This window comes from Manis javanica, chromosome 3 (assembly GCF_040802235.1).
Source record: "Manis javanica isolate MJ-LG chromosome 3, MJ_LKY, whole genome shotgun sequence".
Classification (NCBI taxonomy): domain Eukaryota; kingdom Metazoa; phylum Chordata; class Mammalia; order Pholidota; family Manidae; genus Manis; species Manis javanica.
In genome coordinates this window covers 22,757,657-22,784,071 of record NC_133158.1, presented here as the reverse complement: position 1 = coordinate 22,784,071, position 26,415 = coordinate 22,757,657, and the positions used below count along the sequence as shown (strand labels likewise).

General features: G+C 34.3%; 1 protein-coding gene across 3 annotated transcripts in view; it reads right to left on the bottom strand.

The window, feature by feature from the left end:
* CNTN6 (contactin 6) overlaps positions 1 to 26,415 on the bottom strand; it is a 272,282-nt gene that overhangs the window by 9,769 nt on the left and 236,098 nt on the right. For all 3 annotated transcript variants that reach the window (XM_037019376.2, XM_037019377.2, XM_073230945.1), the window contains 7 exons: positions 9,241 to 9,416; positions 8,747 to 8,864; positions 7,969 to 8,127; positions 7,703 to 7,852; positions 3,995 to 4,065; positions 320 to 554; positions 92 to 207 (listed from right to left, as the gene is read on the bottom strand). In XM_037019376.2, the coding sequence (XP_036875271.1) occupies positions 92 to 207; positions 320 to 554; positions 3,995 to 4,065; positions 7,703 to 7,852; positions 7,969 to 8,127; positions 8,747 to 8,864; positions 9,241 to 9,416 (1,025 nt within the window). The remainder of the gene's footprint in view (positions 1 to 91; positions 208 to 319; positions 555 to 3,994; positions 4,066 to 7,702; positions 7,853 to 7,968; positions 8,128 to 8,746; positions 8,865 to 9,240; positions 9,417 to 26,415) is intronic.

Here is a 26,415-nt window from a genome sequence, read left to right as displayed (position 1 = left end):
AACTAGGTTACTGGTATAGGACTACTGAATAGGAACTGTTGTGTGTTTACCTGGCTTATTCTTAAGGGAAAGTGAAATTCATATACATTACCTCATAGCCCAGCACCCTTCCAGTGTTTCTATTCCAGGCAATAGCATTCCATGAAACCTCCATTTCTGAAGCAGAAAAACTCTGGACAGAAGTTCCTGTTGGGGCCAGCTGAGGTTCTGTCATCCAGAGAAAGACACAACCATACTCAGCAGAGTGGCTCATAGAAAATGAGTGCAAAATACACATGCAGTCTCAAATAGGTCCATTCCAGGGCTGGCCACTACTTACCATCTTCTCCAGAGTAGACAATGGACACGGTGCTCAGGGATCCTTCTCCTTCGTTATTATACACACCCACTTTGACTTCAAAGGGCGAAAGGGGGATGATGCTTTCATTTCTGTAAACAAACCTTGATGATTCTACAGATGGTACTCTTTCCTTGGTCCAGGCTGTTGAGCCAACTGGCCTCAACATGATGATATACCCAAATTCTTCTCCATCCTGTAGTTCTTCTGGAATTGACTTGGGCAGAAGTGATCATTTACTGAGTATTTACAAAGACATTTTATAGAGCTTTTATATGTTTTATTGATTATTTTGCATTTCTCTTGTAGAAACAAACACAGATATTTACCTTGTTTAATGCAGTACTGAAAAAAATAATAGTTTTATTTGGAATAGCAATTAGGAAAATGATCCCAATTAAAGATACTCAGATAATTAAATGAAATTTTAAATGGACAAGTAAAACAGGTTTCACGTGTTTATATTGCATTCCATGATTTTCCGTAAGTTGTAATAAAATGGTTTAGAAGATAGCAAGATTTTATAAAATAAAACATAATTTTGATATGAATTTTTAAACTAAGCACAACATTGACTTATTAACTATTTCAAGGCTAGCTATGTTCTCCTTGCACATTTTCAACAAATTTCTGTAAGACAGAGATATTATAATTATTGTGTAGTAACATTTGCTTTAAGGCATATAGAGTATTGCTCAAATAACAGAGTGTAAAGGACTTCCCATTCTCTTTGTTTAAACATGCATCTTCATTAGTAGTAACACTGATGTGCACTTTTCCTTACATTTAAAAAAAGAAGAGAAGAAAAACTTTGGAATTTCCCACAGAGACCAAATTCTATGAGATTCATTTAAAACGTAAACCTATCAAAATTATAAAACAAAAATAAATATAAGTTCCTTAGAATTCTACAGATGCTAAATAATCACATAAAATAAATGAAAATGAATTCATTCTTGAATTTGGACAAATGTTTCACCTTTGTACAAGAAACCTGTATCTAAAAATCCATGACATTTATTTATTTTTTCTAAAGGAAAATGACTTTCTTTTCTTTTTGAAATATTTTGATAGGCATACTTAATAAGAAATTTGATTGAGTTCCTCATGTCCACAATTCCATTTCTGAGGTTTTCCTTACCCACAGATGTCCATTCATTGTATCCCATTATACTGAGATTTGGACCACATCTGGTTACCTAACAATGGGCACCAGAACCAATGGTGCCATCTTGGTCAATAGCTACGAGGTGTTTCGGAGCAGAATCTCTGTATTCTATAGTGACTAACACACCCAATCAATTCTTCTCCCCTACAGAATTTGATATGAAGCACAGGTAGATAGGTGATACCAGATAAACTAAGAGCAAGATTTAAGTAGAAAACATACAGTAATAGGGACACTGAGGCATTAGAAGTTAAGAGAAAATCGAGACTCTAAATTATATAGAGAAGAAAAATAATTTAGCCATTAATCAAGTAGTATACTGGAAGTAAGGGAAATGGGAAGAACTGAAGTACAAGAATGAAGGACCTTTGGACCTGTAGCTGGATTCCCAGAGCAAGTGACAGCCAGCTAGAACTATCTTCTTGTAACAATGATGAATGATGCTCCAGTTCTTCATCTGACCTCCCTGCTTGGTTATTGAGACTTTTTCCCACCCTCATTACTTTCCATGTAGCTTTAAAATAAATCCCCATTAAGCACAATGACCTGAGTTGGTCTCTATTTCTTGCCATGTGTAACAATCTAACAAATAGAGGCAGTGAAAAGATGAAGAAAAATGTAGGTTTTAAAATCTGGGAAAAGAAAATTCTTCTTTCTATTAACACTTTTACAATGGGATCAGAATTAAAAGTTTATTGAGTGGTATGGAAGAGAATTTTGAGAATTTAAGCTACTTGTTTAGGTATTTCAATTGTTTTTAATGCTTCTCTGGTCTCAGTTTTAATTAACATGTTGAGTTTATCTGAGAAAGTAGATGACTTCTGTTTCTGTTAGTCAAGTATGATTAGTGTTTCTCATACTGTTCCCTCAAGAAAGATCTGAGTCCAGTATGTTCAGTTTAGAGGAGAAAAAAGGGACTTATTTAGGTTCTTCCTTTAGTCCTTTTCATATATGCAGGTTGGGCAAATGATGGAGAAATATACAGAGTATTTAAGATGGCCAAGAGAATTTTCTCCTTTAAGCAGAGGAAGTATTCTCTAAATAAAAAATTCAGAAATTTTTCTGGTAGTGAAATTGTTAAAGTTGACAAAAAGTAATAATATACTCCTCAACCACAATGTCTGTAAGAATGGAATCTTTAGTATAAACCAGGGTTCACAAACTATGGCCTGAGAGCCAAATCTGGTCTGCAGCCTGGTTTTTAAAATAAAATTTGCTGGGAACACAGACATACCTGTTCATTTACATATAGTTTATGGCTACTTTTGAATGATGATGGCAGGGTTGAGAAGTTGTGAGGACGGTAGTGGGGACACTGAATATCCCCACTAGGCTACATATTTTTACTGGCTGACCCTTTACATAAAAAATGTGTGTCAACTCCTATTATAAATGTTCATCTGTTAACTCTATAGTACTTCATTTTATGCTTAATTTTATAGTCATAGTTTATATGAGACATTCACCACAACTACCTCAATGTTGGAAGTATTTGTGAGTATAAATTATGATAAGATATGAATAGATACCCTGAAAAACCGAATTAGTAATTATTCCATTCCATAAATAAGCTATCACGTCTTAGTTATTGGATAAAAAATAAACCATAACAAATAAAACACACATTGCTTGGGCACTGGAGAAAACACGGGGGATTTTTATTTCAGGCAGATTATACCAAGGTGTACTTACACGAGCAGCAATCTCATGCACCAGAAAACAGTCAGTTATAAACTATAGTAATGGATTCTGACTGGATTTAGAATGGTTGTTGGACCACATTAGCTTTGAAAGCCCAACGGGTACTGTTTCATCCACAGCAGCAGTGACTGGGCTATCCCCAGTCTCACTATCCCCAGTTTCTTCTTCAAAACATAGTTCATATAAGCTATGATGGTTATCTTTCCTGATTCTCCTCCAGGCTGGGTTAAGACTGTCTTATCTTACTGGCCTCTGAGTATGCACACCTTTTTAAAATTTACTTTTTGTACCCCCACTGCTTGGAACAGAGTAGCTATTCATTAGTGTTCATTTGATTGAAAGTTACTACATGTCTTCCAGTGGCTCAAACAAATGTATGCATCTCCTCTTAAATATACATAACTTAATCCTTGAAGAAGTTTGGGTACTCTACTGAGTTATGTCATGAGCATTGAAATAATGATTCTAGAAAGAGATAATAAATAAAATAATTTCTAGTTTATCAAGTAATAATGAAAATGCTACTGACCCACCTTCAATGGACAATGGAGTTGTTTTTCTTATATTGGGGAGAGAATTGTGCTGAGTTAGTCATATTCTCACTTTAGTAGAAATAAGAAAAGTTTCCAACATCTCCTCTAAATGATGCATCACCAGGAGTCTTTCATACCATGTATTTTTATATATTTCCAATAGTGATCAAATAAATCTTCTTTTTGTTTTTCAGTATTCTTCCTGGCCAGCTAAATCTTTTTCCTTCAAAATAACTCAGTTGGACAGAAAATTACCTCCCACGTAATGACGAGTTCAGATCGACTTCCTCCACCTCCATTGATGTTTGTTGGTACCACGACAGGGACTAAAAGCAACCAAGAAAAATGTGGGATGGCAATTATTAAAATACATCTTCATCAGGAAACATTTTGTTTTTGGACTTCACCTTTCAAAATCTCACGTGGCACATTGGGAGTCTTGCATTTTTAATGAACATAAATTATGTTTACACATATCCAAATTTCTAAGAGAGAGGACACAGTTGTGTTTGATACATAAGCACCCTGGCTCCAAAATTAATTAAAAATTGAGTAACAGCGTGTATTTGACATTATTATGCATCATCTACTAATTGGCAAAATGATGTTCCATTCAGATGGTAGCAGTGACATCGCTGATTTAGTGCCTAATTATACAGTTGTGCTGTAAACAAGTTACTGAGGCAGTATATTAATTAATTCTTTTTTTTTCAATAAACAAACTAAAATGATTTTTCTTTCTGTTAGTCATCAGGATATTTTAAAATTTTTAAATAAAATATTTAAAAAATATGTAATTAAATAAATTTTTGTGGTATATACCCATGTTTGAATATCAAATCTCTCAGCACAGAACATGATGGATTCTCTTTCAACTTTTCACTTGCAAAGAGGGTGGCCTCCTGTCAAGGATGCAATTTAGGGGATTCTCTCTGATTCTAGGAATCTAAGGCTCTGACATCAGGCTTGTTGCAGACAGTGATCAATTTTATGAATTAGAAAAAAACCCCTTCAACTGTATTCATATAAGGGCTAGTATAATGAGTAATAAGTAGTTCAAGGTACATTATAAAACTGACTATAATTGTGTGTATGTGTGAGTACTATAGGATATAATTAGAATGGAGTTTTACTTCATACATATAAGTATTCTTTTTCTTAAAATGGCAAATCTGTGATAACAAATAAATCCATAGGGTATCCTCTTTAAATGTTGACTTATAGGCAATTATTTTTATTGACTATTTTTGATCAAGACCCAGAGGTGGGCTTGGGGATGACCGGGTATTAGTTAATAGTAGGCAGGAATTAAAATCTGGAATGTTTATTTGCTCATTTCAAAATCTTCTCCCACCATCAAGACCCCCCAAATAGATATAGACTACTTATTTTATTTATTATTATTCTCATACAGATATTTAACTTTATAAATGACAAGGTAATACAGAAATCTGATTGTTCTTTCTAATAATTTCATGTCTCAGATATTATTCATTTTCATATTCACACTTACCCTAATTTTGTCTGCTTTGATCTTCATAATTAATTGAAAAGATTGCTTTGTACCTCCACCCTGTTTTCTAGGTCTTCCAGTGCCATTGACCAAAAGCAATGTGAATCGGAGGGGGTTCTATAGTTTCAGGCTTTCTGGTACTCTATGACTTACAGTGACATTATTTCAGGACCACTAAGTAGTTCAGATACATCAAGAAATTATCTTAAAATATACTTTACTCTTTATAAAGTTTCCAATATTCTGGGCCAAATTTTTTTTCTTTATTTCATTTTCAAATGAAACATACTAAACCTAAAACCATGTGGAGAAGAATTGTCTTTCATGATACGAAGAGAGGAAAAAAAAGACTTCAGTATATTTCAGAGCCTCACTGCAATTGTGAATACTGAGTCTCATTATGGTACTGAGAAGAGACTGTCAATACATAATAGAAGGTAACATAGGAACTTTAGTGTAAAAACTTTATAGTTTGAGTCAACCCTGCCCAAATCTACCATGATAGAAATCAGTTGTAAACAACCTGGAACTAATATTGAGTCATGGGCCACCTTGGAGATTCTCATCCAGTCAATAGTCTATGGCAGGGCCTGGGTATTTCTATATTTACACATTTTCAAATGCCAGTCTCTTGATCATCTAGGTTAAGGCCCACTGTTAAGGAGAATGCTGGTGCCCAAGTTCATAGGTCTGGGTTCAAATCCTGCCTCTGTCTGAACCAATCAGCTACTTTCCTGGTCTTTTTCCTCCTCTGTAAAATGAAGATTTCTCCTCTCAGCTCTAAACTTCTAGATGCTTTAATTTAAGATCTTGCTGTCAAATATGTTGTTTTCCAGCTCCAATCCTTTGATAAAAATACTAACAATATATTTGGTTTAAAAAAGGACTTATTGACATCTGACAGTTGTTCACACTTTATTGAAGTAGTTTGTATTTGTTAAGTCAATATAACAATAACAAAGTGATCCTTCATTATGATATATGAGTTGTAAAAAATACCTATTTGGTTATTCATATGACAAAATATGTTTCTCAGGTATATTTGTTCTTCATTCACAGCTCCTAAAGACACTTCAGAGCCTGAAAGGTGAAATGGGTGTCTTGTCATGTTAATGAGAGACTTTTGGCTGGAGGGTGAATCAGCCAATGGCCAATGATTTAGTCAATCCTGCCTATGCAATAAAGCCCTCACAAAAACCCATGAGAAGAGCATATTGCTCTCTTGCATCCTGCTTCTTTGTTGGAGAGAGCTTCTACACTTTGGGAACCAGAACACGTCCAAGTGCCACTGAGCCAGGCCCCAAGCTCCATGAGGAGGGTTCTTCATTTGGGACCTTGCCCTGTTTCTCTTCATCTGACTGTTTACTGGTGTCCCTAATGGTGTCCTTTATTAAACTGATAAATGTTAAGTGTTTCCCTGAGTTCTGTGGGCCACTTTAGCAAATTATTTGAACCTATAGGGGAGGTCGTGGGAACCTCCCATCTGTAGCTAGTTGGTCAGAAGCAGAGGGAACAGACTGGGGCTTGCAGCTGGCATCTGCAGTAGGGGTGGAGGGCAGTCTTGTAGGATGGAGCCCTTAACCTGGGGAATCTGGGGCTGTCTTGGGGCAGATAGCATCAGAATTGAGCTGACTTCTTGGACATCCTGCTGGTGTTTAAGAATTACTTGGTGTTGTGTGTGGGAAGTCCCCCTCCCACATACACACTCACTAGAATTGGGTCCAGAAACCCAAAAGGAATTCTACTGCTGTATGGAAAACACACTCATTTATGTATTTATGTGACTGATTAAGAATGTGAACTTTGCTAGCCACATTCAGTGAGCAGATAACACATTACTCTGTGTGTAAAAGTTTGAGTGGAACAAAGAGGATCCATCAAAAGGAGCATAAGAAGGGGTTATTTCTGAAGCAGGTAATACTTGTGTTCTCTTCATTGAATCAATTGATGCTCAATTAATGCTTCTGTTAAATGCGCTTAGGATTTACCTCATTTGCATGGGGAGGAATTTATACTATTGCTCAATGAAGCTTCAATTAGGTCAGAGTTGAGAAATAGATGGAAATGTGTGGATGACTGCACCAATAGAGTCTCAATTAATTCTTGGCTACATTTAATGAAATAAGCAGTAACTCATTTGCATCTACAAATCTACAGATTCTCTATTGGATTTTGGCTAGAAAATAGATGAAATAAGAAGATGAAATAAGTTTCTGGAAAACTCTTATTTTTGACATGCCTGTCTAGCTATAATCATCTCTTACTGAATGCACTATTCAGGACCAAATATACCTTGCTTTGTACACCTAAAAATGTGAAAATGAGAGCCACTGGTTTACTGCCTTTGAGACCCAAAATATACTACAAGATGCATAAAAATGCTTCTTGTTTTCTTTAAGAATTATACCATAAAGGACTTTCCATGTTTTTAGAAGATATTGATTACTTACCTGACGCTTTGGTTCTTAACAATTCTGATGGTTTACTTGGTTCACCAATTCCAATGTTGTTCCCAGCAACAACACGAAATTCATATTCCACCCAAGGACTCAAACCAACCACTGTTGCATTGTATGTCCTACCACTGAGAATTTCTGGAACTAAAAAAAGGGGACACTTCAGGCACTTAAACTGGTACTAGTTGAAACCAATCAATGAAAGAAACACATACACCATCTGTTCTAGAAAATTATCCAAAAACATGTGTGTTGCTTACCAGTAGAAACAGCTTGCCAACCCACAGAAAATGGTGTCCTAGCCTGGATAGTAAATATTTGAATAGGACTGTTATTATCTGAGCCTGGTCTCCAGCTTAGTTGAGAAGTAGTACTGGAAATGTGTTCCACTTTCACATCCTCAGGGGGACCTGGTGGACCTTGAAAAATACATTTCATGATGACTATTTTGGAAATTCTTAAATTCATTTATTTGGAACAGGGATAGCTTATCTGTTATGCTTAGAAAATAAAATATTGAACAATATATTTTTAATACATTATTTGAGACAAAGCCTTATTAATTCAGCTTATGTGGTAAAAGATGCATTTAGAAACACTTCTTTTGAAGATTAGAAAATGCTAGTCATGGGATGGTTGAATATTATCCTATAAGGAGCTAATTCTCAAGAACTGAGACTGCTCTCATCAGTTCCTCACTCAAAAGGTAACTCAGGTAAATGCAACTGATAGGGAGAACTACAGGAAGTGTGCCTTTGACCCTGCTGAGAAGATAGTTTACTTTAAATAGGATGCATGCTTCAGTTTTAGGGACGGGCACTGCTAGATGAAACAGACCATGCCTTATAAATAAGCAAAACCTACTCAATCCAGTATTCATATCCACACTGGCATCTTGGAGGTTAGAAAATAAAAAAATCTATACTATTTATCTCACTTCTTTCTAATGATGTGTTTACTCAAAGATCTACCATTTACATATTAACATTTTTTACTCTGGATAAATCGTGCTCATTTATCTTCACAATTTATACTTACCTCTAACAATGATATCAGCCACAGCAGATAAAATTTCTAGAGTTGTTTTTACTGTACACAGATATTTTCCTGAATGATTTAACTGAATATTCCTTATCATCAAATCCCCAAAAGCTTCCTGCAGATAAAAGGGGGAAAAGGAATAAAAATATAATTACACAGTAGAATAAAAATATACCTACACAGCAGGTCTCATTTTTTTTTTACAGCTGGTTATTAAATATGAGACAGCTCTGAAATGAGGAGATATACTCAATGTATCATTGTAGTTTCTCATATGTGAGCCCTTCTATTCCCTTTAGTACAATTGCATCTGGAACACAAGTATTTCTATGAAAGACATAAAACAAAATAAAAAAAGTGAAAACATTTTCAACTTCATACACAATGATTATCCATGCAATAAGTATGGAGAGCATAATTATGAAAGGTGTTGATTTCATGTAAAAGATGTGATTTATTTCATAAAGCACTTAAGAATTTCAGCAACTTACTCCTCCAATCCTTTCAAAATGAGCCACTCCTTTTTTTAAGTCTATGACATCTCCATTGAAAGACCATATAAATACAACTTCAATGGAGGGGTCATGGGACACCTGGCATGGTAGGACTATACTCTCGCCAACTGTAACATCCATTTTGGAAGGTGGAACGGTAATAACAGTTCTCTCTGTTGAAAAAAAAATATCATTGTTATAAAAGCTTATAAAATGCTAGCACATTGCCTATAAAACATGTATTCTGTATTGGTTTTGCAACTACTTAAAATTGTTTAAATGCAAGTTCCACTAAATTCAATATGAAATTGAAGGTCTATATTCAGTAAGAAAAATTCTATTCTCCTTTTTCAAATATTGCTGAATTGAACAGTGTTGTTTATTACTTGTACTAAAATTACTGACAAAATTTATTCATACTTTAAATACTTTATAAAAAACTGTGGACCTCAAAAGATAGCATTCCATACATAGAGAATATACCATATAATTTTTATTATTTTTTTACTCTGAAACTGCAGCCATATTACAATCCACACATTGGTGAAAACTCTAAATAGACTGTTAATTTCATATACTGTGAGGCAAAGTATGTCCTTCAGGTCATAACTACAATAGTTTATATAGAAATTTATAATCATAAGGTTATGCTTACTAATACAAATATAATACTCTATTTCTGATGTAGTTGTGATAATAAATTTCTACTTTAGCTCAAGAGGCAAAGTCCTATATTTCTCTGGTTAGAAGAGACTCAGAGTGATAGATCAATTTTGACTACATTTTTTATAGCAGAATAAATAGTTCCAATTTTAGAGGGCTAAGAACTGACCAAAAGGGCAACTCAATAACCATAAAGAAGGCCTAGACCTACATTTGGATATAGATACACTATGCTACCAAAATTAAATGTTTTAAGGGATTTACATCTAAGAATTAGGTGTTTGGGCAAATTATATCGCAAAAACATTGTATGAAAGAAGTTTCAAAGCAGTGAAATAAGAGCCCTGGAAAATCTCTTTCTCTAAAGAGTATTCATAAGTTTAACCCTCTGGGATATGGACTAAAATCTTTCCTTTTGGCTTCTTCATGCTGCTCAAGAAACCAAATCAGCATTGAGAGAATATATATGCTCACATAGTTTAGGACGGCACTGTATTTTAGCATTAGAAGGTTTAAATGTCATTCCAACATTTTAAATATTGCAGTTGTTTCCTAAATAAAGATTTGGGAATGGAAAGTAAGAAGTAATAATCATGGATCTTAAGATTGATAAAAGAGCCATGGAAAAATATAAGCACATACTATATTTCTGAATATAATGGAGAAAAGCTGTTTCTTAATATACATCAGATATGTCTTCATATTTTCATATTTAAAAAAGACTGTTTCCCCTACTGAATTTATATGATGCATACATTTTTATTGTAATTGTTTCTAGGGAAAAGTTTGAGGAATGACTTTGTGGACTAAGTCCATTCTCAATTCCAAGCCTTCTTCACTTCTCTCCCCCAAAAGAAAGGATAAGTGATATCCAAGGTTTCAAGAACACTTTTAAGGACTACAGAATATTTTTCTTCTTGTAGTTTCTCTGAAAAATTATACCACTAATGTCTTATTTACATTTATGGGAGGATAAGTTAGCTAATTGGATGCATTGGTAGCAAAACTTCTCTGATTTAAAGTTTTAGATCATGAGATTAACTTTCAAACATTAAAAATGACCGTAACTCCTTCCATCTATGGCAACACAAAATGGCAAAATTAGACAAATAAGTCTTTTATACATACATCATTGGTAGTACAGTAATAATGACTAAAACTTCATGAATAAGAAATATTTGTATTATAATTTATAATGGTTACATTTTCTTACTAGTTAATTTATTATTAATATTTATTGAGCACCTACCAAATTCTGCTAAGTATTGGAAATACAGTGGAAGGAGAAGGAAAAAGAAAAAATACAAAATAAAAACAATATAGTGCTTATTTTTGGAGAGATTTATGTGTAAAGAGAGAGGCTGCCATTAATCAAACATATTAATGAACATATAGTTATAATAGTGATGTGCCATACATTAGAAGAAAATTATTCTATTAAAATGTTGAATCCTGAAGGGTCACTTTATTGAGAAGGAGCTGTTTTATCTGGGAGCAAACAGGAGTTAGCTGGGTAAAGATTAATAGATAGGAAGAAGTAAATATACTCCCTATGCAGGCAAGAGCATTTGCGAACAATCTGTGTGAAGAAGAAACATGGATGGTAAAGGTAGGGCAGTCATTTTGCTAGAAAGCCAGTATTAGAAAGTAACACAGGAGTGAAAAACTGGAGTGGATGAAGTTGGGTGATTGTCATAGTGAAGACTTAAACCTTAGATCTTTTTAGGGGCAGCTACATAATTTATGGGTCACTGTATCAAGTAAAAACATGGGGTGGTTTGTTGGAAAAATAGACCAAAAATTTTCTATTAAAGGCACTAAATTTAAGCATTTTTTCTTTAGAAATCTATATTGTAAAATGTAACAGGGTAAAGTGATACATGAGTAACAGTGCAATCTTAAAAACTGAAAAAAAATAGGTTTTTGGTGTTAGTTCTGTATAATTAAACAATATTACATCAAAGTTGTATTTTGATTGCTCATAAGATTTTTCTTACTTTTCTTCAAATTTATTTATTTAGATCATCTGAATTTATGCTTTAAACAACTGCATTTTTGACTGATGTAATTGACATCATTCACTAATGGTAAATGCAAAAGAACACATACTTTTTGATAATTTTTCATTTAAAAAAGGATCTTTCTGCTGATACAACTGTTATAGAGATGTTAAGAGTAGTTTATAGGTTGTAACAACATCAGAATAAATTTTTGATAAATTATTTTGAAATACAAATTTTAGAACATTTGGAGCTGATGATCCTCACAGAACAATTTTTTTTCTAAAAAGATTGAACTCTTCATACAAATCCATGTTGTATAAATCTGAGTTAAATTTTAAATGTAATATTAAACATTGGATCTTTGTTTTTATGACATCTTCTGTAACTTGTGCAGGTTGTACAAGAAACTGAAAATGTCTTAATGATTTATGCATATTCCAAAATGCCTTCCATTGCCTTACCTTCAGTTATTAGGAAACTCATTAATTGGCTGACCTGGAACTTCATATAAAAATAGTGTTCTCTTCTGTTGAGTGGAAAAATCTTTAAATTTAATTTGTATTTCTAAGCTTCTGGATATTAGCTTTTCAATTTTGCACAAATTTTCAAAACCATGTATACTAAACTCATTGGAAAATCAGAATGATTCTGTGATATGCCTTATTGCAATGTCCATGGGTAGGCTCTTATTTCGTAATACTTCAGTGACAAAGTTTATAGCCTGAGTCATTGATAGCTCCTGTCCTGCTGCTCAGGCTAAAGAGTTAATATTTCTGAAAATGTTTCAAAGATCACACAGTCTCTGGGGACAGATGGGCTAAGTGACCTTTTACACTGGATCCAGGCATTGAGGTTGAGTCTCTTGTTCTCCTGAAGCCCTTGTTGTGAACCACTGAGGTTTCTGTAACTGCTCCTCCCATCACCTTTACTAGTCTGGGCCGGGTTCCTGATGTGCCCATTTTTCTCAGGAACTCAGCACTCCTGACTGACATGAGACATGTGGGTGTACATGGTACCAGCTGTTAGGTGTGAGTACTGCCTGCCTGGTGCATAGGTATGAGCATGTGTGTACATGAGAGCTGCTGAACCATATACACATGCACAGGCTGCCATCTGACATATCTCCTCTGCCCATGTGCATGCTCCACTGTTCCATTAGACCTCACTTACAAGGCAACAAGGTCAGAGACAAAATGATAAGGCATTTCAAGACAGTGACAACAGAACATTAGACCAAACATTGGGCCCTTCTCAGGTTGGGGTCCCACACAGATGAAGCCACTCCTGGACACCATGTTAAGAAATGCATTCTTTTTGCCAAAAAGTAAAATGGGAAGCATTAGAAATATGAAGCAGAGGGAATGATAATGATATAAAGACATACCAGTATCTATAAGGTGAAAAAATAGATTATATTTAAAAGAAGTAGCTTCTCTGTGGGTGGACTTCTTAACCAAAAAAAGGGATGCATGATTATCTGAGCATAGTTCCATTTGGAAACACCTTCGTGTGTGGTGAAAGTGTGCACAATTTAATGACTGTATCCTCTCCCCACACCACATGCAGACCTGTACTAATCCTGTGTAGGTGGCTCAGCAACAACCACAGGCTGCTGATTGCTATCCTAAAGAGTTCACTTCTATAACCACGCTCAGCTCTAGTTCAGAACACAAAGTAAATACCCCACAGAGACAAAATCATACTTGCAGAGGATGGGAGAGTGATTCTTAAGCAGAAGAAACATACAAAATCTTTGATGCTATTTTAGGAAAAGAACAGGGAATATGCTTTAGTCCATTAACAAGTTTAGACTCCTCCTCTGCACACACTTTAACTTCTTAAGAAACTCTAATATCATATTGTTTTTAAGCCATTCAAATTACTCCCAGGGAGTAGAAGAATGTATGTGCACACATGTGGTCTACTCCTTTCCTGGTGGTACAGCAGGTACAAAACATGAGGCTCATTAATAACACTGAAACACTCCTTGGTATTTATGGATAAGTGAGATAATTAGGACCTGAATTATAACAAATTAAAAAGGAGGAGAGTCAACTATGTACTATAGACTATAGTTTGTGAAACTTTGAATTCCTTTAAGCCTCTCTCTCTTGAAACAAACTAGAGGGATAGTTATCCCTTTACATTTTGTGTAATTTTATTTTTCTTGCATATTCCTTAGGTATTTTTAGAAATTCTAGTCAGATAGTTTAAAATACTGAGTGTGCTAAGGATTTCCTGGAGAACATATTCTAAATCTGAATTCCTCAGAGCCTACCAGAAATACTGATTCAGCAGATCTGCAGAGGGAACCTAGAAACTTACATTTTTAACAGGCTGTTTTTCCCGTTGATTTTGCTGTAGTTAGTCCAGGGACCATGCTTTGAGAAATATTGCCTCAGGTCTTGAAATTTGAACTTGAAATTTCTACTTAAGGAAAATCCAAGTTATATAAAATGCATTGTCATAAAGTCTCTAATGTTTTGGATCCAGGTAAAAGTCATATCTAGTAAAATGTTATTGGTTAGTTATGCTTCAAAAAAATAAAGATGGACTTCCAAGGTTATTTAACTATAATTTATTCAGCATATTGTATATGCTTTAAGAGTTTCATAGTGCATTTTAGCATATTAAAAACCTTTGAAAATTCTTGGATTAAAGAAACTTTTTAAAGTTTATTGAATTCTAGTTTTCTTACACTTACTAAATGTGGAACTTTCTTAATCCTCATAAAATCTCTTCATATGTTTTGGGATATAACAGATTCTAAGAAACGTTTGGAAATATGACTTCCATGGTTAAATAGGATCAACGCATACATGTAAATATATATGCCAAATAAATACACATGTAAAAATTTATGAGACAATCACATAAATTTGAATTCTGAATAATTTGGGGATTATTGTTAATTTTGTAAGATGATATAATTGTTTTTACTGTTATGTTAAAATAAGAATATTCCCTTATCTTTTAAAGATACATTGTGAAATATTTATAGATGAAATTGTGATGTTTATGATTTGCCTCTGGATATTTGGGGTGGGGCCTGGGGAAGAAGGTGAGGGTATGGATGAAACAAAGCTGGATATGAGTTGATGATTATTAACCCTGACTGATGTGTACACGGGAGTTCCTCATACTATCTTCTCTGATTTTCTGTGTGTAATTTTCAATAATAATAAAAGAAAGAAAGAAAATGTTGGGGTAGTGAATAGGGAGGCATCTTTCACATTCAGCTTCTAAATGATGACAACTGACCGCTTTTTTGAAGATTATTCTAAATATGAGTGATCAATATTCATGAAGAGCTCCTAAAATTACAGAATTTTAATATTTAGCAATGTCAGTCTATTTCAGTGAGATATAATATAAAATCATATGAAAATAGCTTGATCTAACAATCTTTTTCTTAAGAAGTATAAGGGAAGGTTTAATAAAATATAGAATTCTTTTGACAAATGGCCTTACTCACATTCATATTGTCCTAACAGCTAATGATGTTTCCAGAACACATACTTAGTTATGTGTGCCTCAGGACACATGAAAATTAGTATCAAAACAGTTTTAAGAATTGTTTTGCATGATTTCTTTAAACAAATGGGACATGTTCCCTGTATCAATGGCCAAACACACTATTACATACCATGATCCCTAAATTCACTTTTAGAAGCTAGGGGAAATCCAATGTATGACTGGTCTTTTCTGACTATGCAGAAAATATTATTGTTGGTCACTTTTTGTTTGTTTCTTTTGTACCTTCAACTCAGTTGACATCTCCATCTATGAGTTATAATCTCTCAGTGTCACTGTTCAGAATAGTAATTGCTCAGGTTGTTTCTGAAGTTATCAATTCCTCTCAAAATATGGACAAATGTGTAAGAAAAATCACCAAACCTTTCTCCCTCTGTACAAACATGCCTTCATTTGTCTCTGACAATATAGGAAATGTTGCTAAGATACCAATATAAAGGAAACTAGTGTATAAATAACACTTCAAACAGGTAATGAAATTCTCTGATATTTTTCCTCCCTAGTTAACTTGTGAATATTCGATTTAAATATTTTAAAAATTTGGACCTCTTCCCAATTCCTCAGATGCTGAAATTAACCTACATATTAACATATTAACCCTTCCCATCACTCTTAATTTCTTCCATTTACATGCTTTAATATGGGATCATATTCCTTTAAACTAGGAACTTCACTAGTATTTCTCAGTGCAGATTTGAAGGTAACAGATCCTCTGAGATTTTGTTTGTGTAAAAGTATTTCTATTTTGTTTTCATTTGGGAGGACAATTTTGCTGGGAATAGAATTCTTACTGGTAATGTGTCTCAGCCCATTACAAGACCTATCCATTGTCTTGTGGATTTTCTTACTTCTTTTACTGTATCAACCGCCAGTTTTATTGTTTTGAAGATAACGTATCTTTTTTTTCCAAACAGGATGAAGGTTCTTTGCTTTCACTACTATGTAATTATTCCAACTTTCCTTTGCTTTTATTTTAATTAGGGCTCATATAATTTCCTGAATAAGATGGTTGTTCTCATTTTCAGTTTTTTTAAACCTCTGGTAAACATTTCTTCAAATATCGTTTATCCCTCATTTAGTTTCTCCCCTTTCTGTGGAGGGACAATTTCACATATGTTAGAAATATTCACCATATCCAGTATGTCCCTTATGTTCCTTTTTGACTTTTCTATTGCATTTTTTTCCTGTATTTTAGTCTGGATATTTTCTATTTACACATCCTCTCCTTTACTTATCCTCTTGTCTGCTATATCTAATCTGATATTAAATCAATCTTTGTTCTTTATTTTGCCTTTGTATTTTTCAGTCCAATTGATTTTTAATTCATACCATTTCTCTTCTGACATTCTCCATCTTATCTATTTTTTAAAACATATTCATCACAGTTATTTAAAAACTCTTGTCTAATGACTCCCACATTCCTATCAGCTGTGACCTGTTACTATTTTCTGATTTTTCTCTGGGTTTTGGTTATATAGTCCTTACTCCAGCTATTCCTGATAACATTTTATTGAGTTCCAGGTATGGTGGGTCAAAATACAGGAAGATGTACAAAATACAGGAAGATCTTTCCCCAGGAAGATGTACTTTTCTAAGTGGGCAATTGAAAAAGAAGAGAATCTAGTGAAGAATTGATATGAACTGAGTCTGTATCTCAGCCATTTTAAGTACTGATCAATTTTGTTTCTGTTTTTATTACTGGGACATATGCCTTTAGGTGTCTAGATTCAAAGCTGAATTTTTTGCAGGTTTTTAATTTCGCTTATTTTGAGCCCCAATTTTTGTCTTCCTTGCACTGTGAGCCTACCAATATTTCTTCTTGAGATATTTTCTGCTTTTTAATTGGTGTCTTATATTTCTGATTCACACTGCTTAGAAATTGGTAAATTTCTGGAGGAGAAAAATCCCTGGTGAGTGTTGGGCTCACCTATCTGTGCACTTATTTTCTCCAGAATATTGTCTCTCATTTTGGAAGCATCTTGGTTAGTGTCACAATTCCTTCTAACTGCTTTTTTATTTTTAAAATATTTAAAAAATATAATGGTTAATATTGGTGTGATGTTGGTATGATAAAGCTATTTCAAACTAGTCAGGACAGAACTTTCTCCAATATTAATGTTTAATAATAGATTATGTGTGGGGTTGGATGTTTAGGCCATTTATCAGTAGGTATTTAGATAACTTGAACAGTATGATCATTGTTTCAGTTGGAGAAGGACATGAGCATTACTTTGGACAGAAGTAAAAACCCTTACTACCATAGAAGTAATTCCTTATTCAATCTCTTACTCAAAACCATTTTATTAGTATTGTACCCTTACCATCTTCCAGATGTACATCAGAAAGAATATTGAGCAAATGAAACAATTTGGAAGTGAGGAGAGCCATTAGAGGATTTCCATCATAAGAGGCAGAAAAAGAAAAAGTCTGATTTGCATTTTAATAGGAACATTCTAGCTTCTAGAAGGGACACAAAGGTAGAATCAAGATAAATCCTTTTGAGGCTATGGGTGGGTTTCTCAACCTCGACGTTATTAACATTTTGGGCCAGATAATTTTTAGCTGTATGTGTGAGTGGGTGGATTCAGAGTGAAGTGGGGAAGCTATCTTGTGTACTGTAGGATATTTAGCAGCATCCTTGGCCTTTACCCACTAGAAGTCAGTAGATCCTTCAGTTGTGACAACCAAAAATATCTCTATACACTGTTAAGTGCCCCTTGGAGGCAAAATCAACTTGCTGAGCACCTCTGTGCTAGAATAATACTATGGGAGAATGGCTGTGGTTTAACTACAGTTTGGCAATTGTAGTGATGGGAAGGAGTTACATTCTGTACATATCTTGATGCTGAGGCCATTTGTTGGACAACAACAGTCTATGGCACCTGGAAGAAAGAGAAGAATAAAAATGACTACAAATATTTGGCTTGAACAACTGTCAGGACTGCAGCAGGAGCAAGTTTTGAAAGTAAGAGTTAGGAGGTTGATATTAAGATACAGTAAACTGATAAGTGAATATAATAAATTGGCAGTTGGATTTTGGGTTTAAGGTAGATATTGGAACTTGGTATATCAGTTTGGGAATTAGGTTAGATATGGTGTTTAAAATGATTAGTTATCAAGTGAGTGTCAGTAGATACTGCAAAGAATAAACTCAAGGACAAATCTCTGGCATATCCCAAATGTAGGAAATTGATAAGATTAAGAGGAACCAACCAGCAAATGAAACTGAAAAGAAGTGACTCAAGATACAAAAAGGAAAAGCTGACAAATACCATGTCCAGGTAGCCAAGAGAGGGATGTGTTTCAAGATGGATGTGATCAATAGTCTGATAGGTTAAGTGAGATGAGGATTGAGAACTGACCACTGGATTTAATGATGTGGAGGTTATTAGTCACCTTGTTAAGAGCAGTGTTGATGGAATGGTAGGGAAAAGGCCTGGATGCATTGATTCAGAGTTGACCAGAAGGGTTGGCTAAAGCAAACTTCTATAGACAATTTTTTTAAGTTTTGCTATAAAGGAAAATAGTCAAATATGGCAACAGCTAGAGGGGAAGTAGGGTCAGAAAAGGACTTTTTTAAATGATGAAGTAACAATATGCAGGCATGTTGGTGGGAATAATATGTTAGAGGAGTAACAGAGAAGAAAGAGAGAATGAATGAGGGAGAAAGAGAGAGAGAAAGAGAAAGAGAATGATATCCCTGGAACATGAGAGGGAATCATACCTAGTACACAAGTAGAAAATCTGAGTTCACGACCTATTATCTCACGAACTGTGCTTTCTTGATCATTTGAAAAATTTTGTTTAAGCAAGAAGTAACTGAAGCTTGACTTCTTCTAAATATTAGTAGACAAAAATTATATCATGAAAAAAATAGGATGCATAATATCCTGATGAAGATAATTAAATGCAGTGTTTATTTTTAATTCTTTATAAACATCTACCTCACACTCAAATATATACATAGAGGCATACACACATAAATTTGGGTGCTGGTTTACAGAATCTAACTTTTAAATAATAGGAATTTCAGAAAAAGGAATGGAGTAAATTCTTATATTATTTAGGAAGATATTCCAGGACCAAAAAGCATGAGTTTCTCAGATGGCAAAGTATACCAAATGCCCAGCATGAATGTTGAAAATAGATTTATATTATGACATAGCATCAGGTAATTGTGAAACACTGGGAAAAACAGAGAGAGAGGGAGAGAGAGAGAAGATCCCAAGCAACAGAACAGAAATAAAAATGATTTCAGCTTTCACAGCAGAGTAACATTTCCAAATTTCTGAAGAATAATGATTTCCAATCTAGAATTCTATTTCCAACTAAACCATCAATCAAATGTAAACATAGAATAAGTACATTTTCAAAAATGAATGATTTCAGAAGAACTGCATTTCTCTTGAATTTGTTCTTTAGAAGATACATTCTACCAAAATGAAGAAGTATGTCAAGAAAGAAAAGGCATGATTTAAGGCAACCTGGCTCTGAAACACAAGGGCATGTTGATATTGGAAGGAGAAAAATGAGACAGAATTGAGGAATGAATTATTGTCAAGTCCATAGAAAAGTAAGCAAACACACAAAAAAAGAAAATTACTAACTCTAGGAAAAGCAAACACAGGAAGATCAAAGCTAATATTCTGAAACAAACCCTGGGCAGAGAAAACAAACAAGGAAATCAGTGTGATGGAGTCTTTGTTTTTTCACCTCTAGCAAGACAGAAATGGAGTTTTTGATCTTTATCTAATATACCTTTTCTTTTCATATGAATGCTTGCATAAAGCTAGGGTGCATTATATCCTCTTAGCCAAGTGAAGATTATTTGCTTAAATATGTGTTTTACAGATTAAAATCTTCATGAAGCACTTGGTATTATATTCCATCACAGGTAGCGTATAATTTTATTTCAGTGCACAAAGTAACCATGGTCAATATATTTCAGTTTATCTGCAGGTGACATGACCCATCTATTTCTCACTTCAATATTTAAATGATGTAGAATAATTATTAAAAGATTACCAACTCTTCCAGTGAAAAAGATGGCAGAGTAGAAAGGAAAGGCAAAACCTCCTCCCACATAAAGGCAGAAAGGCAGCCCTGCCCACAATCCACAAACAGCAACTGTGGCTCCACAGAAAAGAAGAGCCAGGAATAAGCAAGAAAACAGTCTTGAACTTCTTGGCTTTCTTCAAAGCTATTACTCTCTAGACCAGGAAGCATAGCATATCCATCTAATACAAAGGAATAAACAAAGAAACCCTGACAAAATGAGGCATAGGAATATGTTCCAAACAAAACTACAGGATAAGATACCAGAAAAAGAGCAAAATGAAATGGAGATCACCAACCTTCTTGATAAAGATTTCAAAATAGCAGTCATAAATATGCTCACTGATCTGTGGAAAAGTATTGAAGATCTCAGGGAGGAATTCAACAAAGAGATAGAAGATTTGAAAAAGAGCCACTCAGAGCTGAAGAATACAGTAACTGAAATGAAAAATACAATTGAAGTAATGAATAATTGGTGCAACTAGAGGAGACAATCAATGAGATGAAATTGAGAGAACAGGAAAACAATGAAGCTGAGGAACAGAGAGAAAAAAGAATCTCTGAAACAAAAGGATGCTCAAAGTGGTGTGTGACAACTCTACATGAAACGATATTTGCATAATAGGAGTCTCAGAAAGAGGAAAGAGGCACAAAGGGGTAGAAACTCTTTTTGAAGAAATAATTGCTGAAAATGTCCCCAATCTGGGAAGGCAATAGACACGGTCCTGGAATCATGGAGAGCCCCTAACAAAAGGAACCCCAGGAAGACAACACCAAAGTATATAATAATTAAAATGCCAAAAAATAAGAATAAAGAGAGGGTATTGAAAGCAGCTAAAGAGAGGCAAAAACGTACTTATAAGGGCAACCCTATTAGGTTATCAACAGATTTCTCAGAAGAAACTATACAGGCCAGAAGGGAGTGGCATGGAATAGATAATGTATTAAAATAGTACTTTAAACCAAGAATTCTGTACCCAGCAAGCATATCTTTCATAACTGAAGAAGATATTAGAAGTTTCCCATATAAACAAAAGTTAAAAGAATTAACCATAACTAAACCAGCCTTACAGGATATGTTGAAGGGATTTCGTAGGTGGAAATGTTCTTAAGCTTAAATATTTTTCATCAGTCAAAATAAAACCATAGTAAAGGTAATAGAACAATTACTTACTAAGTATGAAACAAAACAAAACAAAAGTAGTAAAACCAACTATATACAAAATCAGTCAAGAGATATGCAAAAATATGCATATTATGATATCTAATATACAAAGTATGGAGGAGGAGTGCAACTGAATTGGTGATCAAAAAATTCCCAACAAACAAAAGTCCAGTTACAGATGACTTCACAGCTGAATTATACCAAACATTTAAAGAAGACCTAATATCCATCCTTCTTAAAGTACTCCAAAAAGTAGACAAGGAGGGAATACTTTCAAACTCATTCTATGAGGCTAGCATCACTCTAATACTGAAACCAAAGACACCACAGAAAAATAAAATTATAGAGCAATATCCCTGATAAACACATATGCAAAAGTCCTCAGCAAAATATTAGCAAACCAAATTAAAAAAATACATCAAGAGGATCAACCATCATGATCAAGTGAAATTTATTCCAGGGATATAAGGATGGTACAATATTTGTAAATCAATCAATGTGATACACCACATTAACAAAAGGAAGGATAAAAACCATATACCGTCTCAACAGATGCTGAAAAAGCATTTGACAACATTCAACATCCATTCATGATAAAAACTCTCAACAAAATGGGTATAGAGGGTATGGAACTTGATATAATAAAGGCCATATATAACAAACACACAGCTAACATCATACTCAATAGTAAAAAGCTAAGATCAGGGACAAAACAAGTATGTTCACTCTCACCAGTTTTATTCAACATAGTACTGGAGGTCCTAGCCATGGCAAGTACCATTCAGACAAGATAAAGAGATAAAAGTTATCCAAATTGGTAAGGAAGAAGTAAAACTGTCACTATTTTCAGATGACATGATACTATATATAGAAAACCCTAAAGACTACACCAAAAACCTATCAGAACTAAGAACTGGATACAGCAAAGTTGCAGGATACAAAATGCATACACAAAAATCTGTTGCATTCCTATATACTAACAGTTAACTAGCAGAGAGAGAAATCAAGAAACAATTCCATTTACAATTGCATAAAAAGATCAAAATGCCTAGGAATAACCCTAACCAAGGAGATGAAAGATCTATACTCTGAAAACTATAAGACACTCATGAGAGAAATTAAAGAAGACACAAGTAAATGGAAATCTATCCCATGCTCATGGATAGGAAGAATTAATATTATCAAAATGGTCATCCAGCCCAAAGCAATTTACAAATTCAATGCAATCCTTATCAAAATACCAATGGCATTTTTCAATGAACTAGAGCAAATAATCCAAAATTCATATGGAAACACAAAAGATCCTGGGCAGCCAAAACCATCCTGAGATAGAAGAACAAAGCTGGAGGTATTATGCTCCCTGACTTTAAGCTATACTACGAAGTTGTCTTTAATCAAAACAGTATGGTACTGGCACAAAAACAGACCTAGGTCAATGGAACAGAAGAGAGAGCCCAGATATAAACCCACACATATATGGTCAATTAATATACAACAATGGAATCATGAATATACAATGGGAAAAGACAGTCTTCAATAACTGGTGCTGGGAAAACTGGACAGCTACATGTAAGAGAGTGAAACTGGATTACTTTCTAACTTCATATAAAAAAATTAAACTTGAAATGGATCAGAGACCTAAATGTAAGACATGAAAGCATAAAACTCTTAGAAGAAAACATAGGCAAAAATCTCTTGAACATAAATATGAGCAATTTTTTTCTGGATACATTTCCCTGGGCAAGGGAAACAAAATTAAAAAAATCAACAAGTGGGACTACATTAAACTAAAAAGCTCCTGTACAGAAAAGCATGCCATCAGCAGAACAATAAGGCAATCTACAGGTGGGGAAATATATTCATAAATGATTTATCTGATAAGGGGTTAACATCCAAAATATATAAAGAACTCATATAACTCAACACCAGAAACACAAGTGACCCAATTAAAATATGGGTAGGGGACCTGAAACAGACCTAGGTCAATGGAACAGAAGTGAGAGAAACACAGACAGCTAACAGGCACATGGAAAAATACTCCAAATCACTAATCATTAGGGAAATGCAAATCAAAACCACAATGAGATTTTACCTCACACCAAGTGGAATGGCCACTATCCAAAAGACAAGAAATAATAAGTGTTGACAAAGATGTGGAGAAAAGGGAATGATTGTACATTGTTGATGAGGATCTAAAGTGGTGCAGTCACTGTGGAAAGCATTGCAGAGGTACCTCAAAAAACTAAAAATAGAAATATCATTCAATCTAGTAATTTCACACCTAGGAATTTACACAAAGAAAACAAAATCCCTGGTTCAAAAAGATGTATGTACCTCTATATGTAAATAAAGTTTATCACCACTTTATTTACAGTAGCCAACATTTGGAGGCAACCTAAGTGTCTACCAATAGAGGAATGTATAAAGAAGATGTGGTATATATATATACACAATGGAATACTATTCAGCCATAAGAAAGACACAAATCCTACCATTTGCAAAAACGATGGAGTTAGAGGGTATAATGCTCAGTGAAATAAGTCAGGCAGAGAAAGACAAATACTAAATGATTTCCCTTATTTGTGGAGTATAACAATGAAGCAAAACTGAAGGAACAAAAGAGCAGCAGACTCATAGACTTCAAGAAGGGACTAGTGGTTAACAAAGGGGAAGAGCTGGGAGGGCAGGTAGGGAGGGAGGGAAAGGGGAATGTGGGTATCATGATTGGTGCACATGGTGTGTGTGGGGTCATGGGGAAGACAGCTATTAACACATAAGAGGCAATGACTATTTATGGAATGATATTTATATTTCTTATAAATAGATAACATTCACTTATTCCTCCAACTGTAACTTTATGCTAGGCTGTAGCTCAGAGAAGACAAATAGGGACTCTGTGGCATCTTACTACACTGATGGACAGTGACTGCAATGGGATGTGGGGGGGCTTGACAATAAAGGTGAATTTAATAACTACATTGTTTTTCTTGTGAAACCTTCATAAGAGTGTATATCAATGATACCTTAATAAAAATAAATAAGTAAATAAAAGAATATGTGGTACATATATACAATGGAATATTATTCAGCCATAAAAGAGAAAGAAATCCTGCCATTTGGACAACATGGATGGACCTAGAGGGTATTATGCTAAGTGAAATTACTAGGCAGAAAAAGACAAATACCATATGATCACTTATTTGTGGAATCTAGAATTAAAACAAAACAAAATGAACAAAGCAGCAGTAGATTCATGGGCACTGAGAAGTGTCTTGTGCTTTCCAAAGGGGAGGGTTGCAGTGGGTAGGTGGGAAGGGTGAGGGGGATAAAGGGCACAAAAATTCTCAATAATAATATGCTGATCACAGGGATGGTAGTAGACAATGGAAAATATAGCCAATGATTCTGTAACCTTCCTATGTTGATAGGTAGTAACTGCACTAGCAGGGGTGAGGGTTTAATAATACAGTAACTGTTGGACCACTATGTTGTATACTTGAAACCAATATAAGATTGTATATCAACTATGCTCCAGTTAAAAATGAAAGACTATCAAGAATCCCAAAAGAAAAGAAAGAAATGGAAAACAGCTTAGAGTAATTGTCTAAAGTTTTAGTTGTCTAAATGTGAAAATCTAAGTATCATGCAAAATAAAACTGAACAATTCCCTAGCAAGTAATGATGTAAAACATAAATACAAATCTTCTATATTAACAAATAATCAAAACAGGGCTTGACATTTATTTAAAAAGAGCAGGCACTATAGATTCTTCTTAATGAATTAGGCACACCAACTACTCAGTTTCCAGGCTATTAATACATAATAGGCAATGACTATTTATGGCATGATACTTATATTTCTTATAAATAGATAACATTCACTTATTCCTCCAACTGTAACTTTATGCTAGGCTGTAGTAAAACATTGGATTGAAGAATTCTATATTTTATAGGATACGGAATTAGGAAATTTTATTTTGCCTGGCTATAGGACTTAGTAGAAAGGGGATGTTTTACTTTGAACATTTACACTGGGGTAAGGGGAGGCAAAAACCAGAAGATGAGAAACAGGGTGAATTTGATTCATCTGATTCTTTTTTTTTTTTTTTTGCCCTTTCAGCACCTCCTCTAAATCCATTCATCTCTTGGGCTTGAAAGAGTTTGCTAACTGCTTCTATGAGTATTCAGGACCAATAGACTGAAAACAGAGCTTGTGTATGAGGGCCTTTTACATCATAATGATACATATTATTCCTTAAAAATGGTGTGAGAGCCCAAGTGACCACCATCGTAGTTCAGAAATAGAATGCTGGAGTAGCAGAGGAGTCTAATCATTTCTTTTAGCATCAGAAGCAATGAAGGAAAAATTACTAACCTTCCAATTTCTAACCAAACCCTCAGGGCAAAAGTATGTACAGGTTTCGGAGGAAAACTGAGGACAAACATAATTCAGGATATTTTTTTACTGCACAGACTAAGCCTGTCGGAGAAAGTTTTGTTTTGTTTTGTTTATTTTTTAATAAAAAGAGTAGATGGCTAGTAGTTTAAGCTAAGTGAGGGAAGCCAGATATCAGAGTATATACTGTGTGATTGCATTTGTATGAAATCTATGGCAGAAAAAATTATAACAGTGCCTGATTCTAGAAGTGGGCAGGGGCAGGGGTTGTTTAAGAAAGGTCATGAGAGAAAGTTCTTTAGGGTGATGGTAATGTTCTATATCTTGGCAGAGATATGCCTTTCTTCAACAAATGT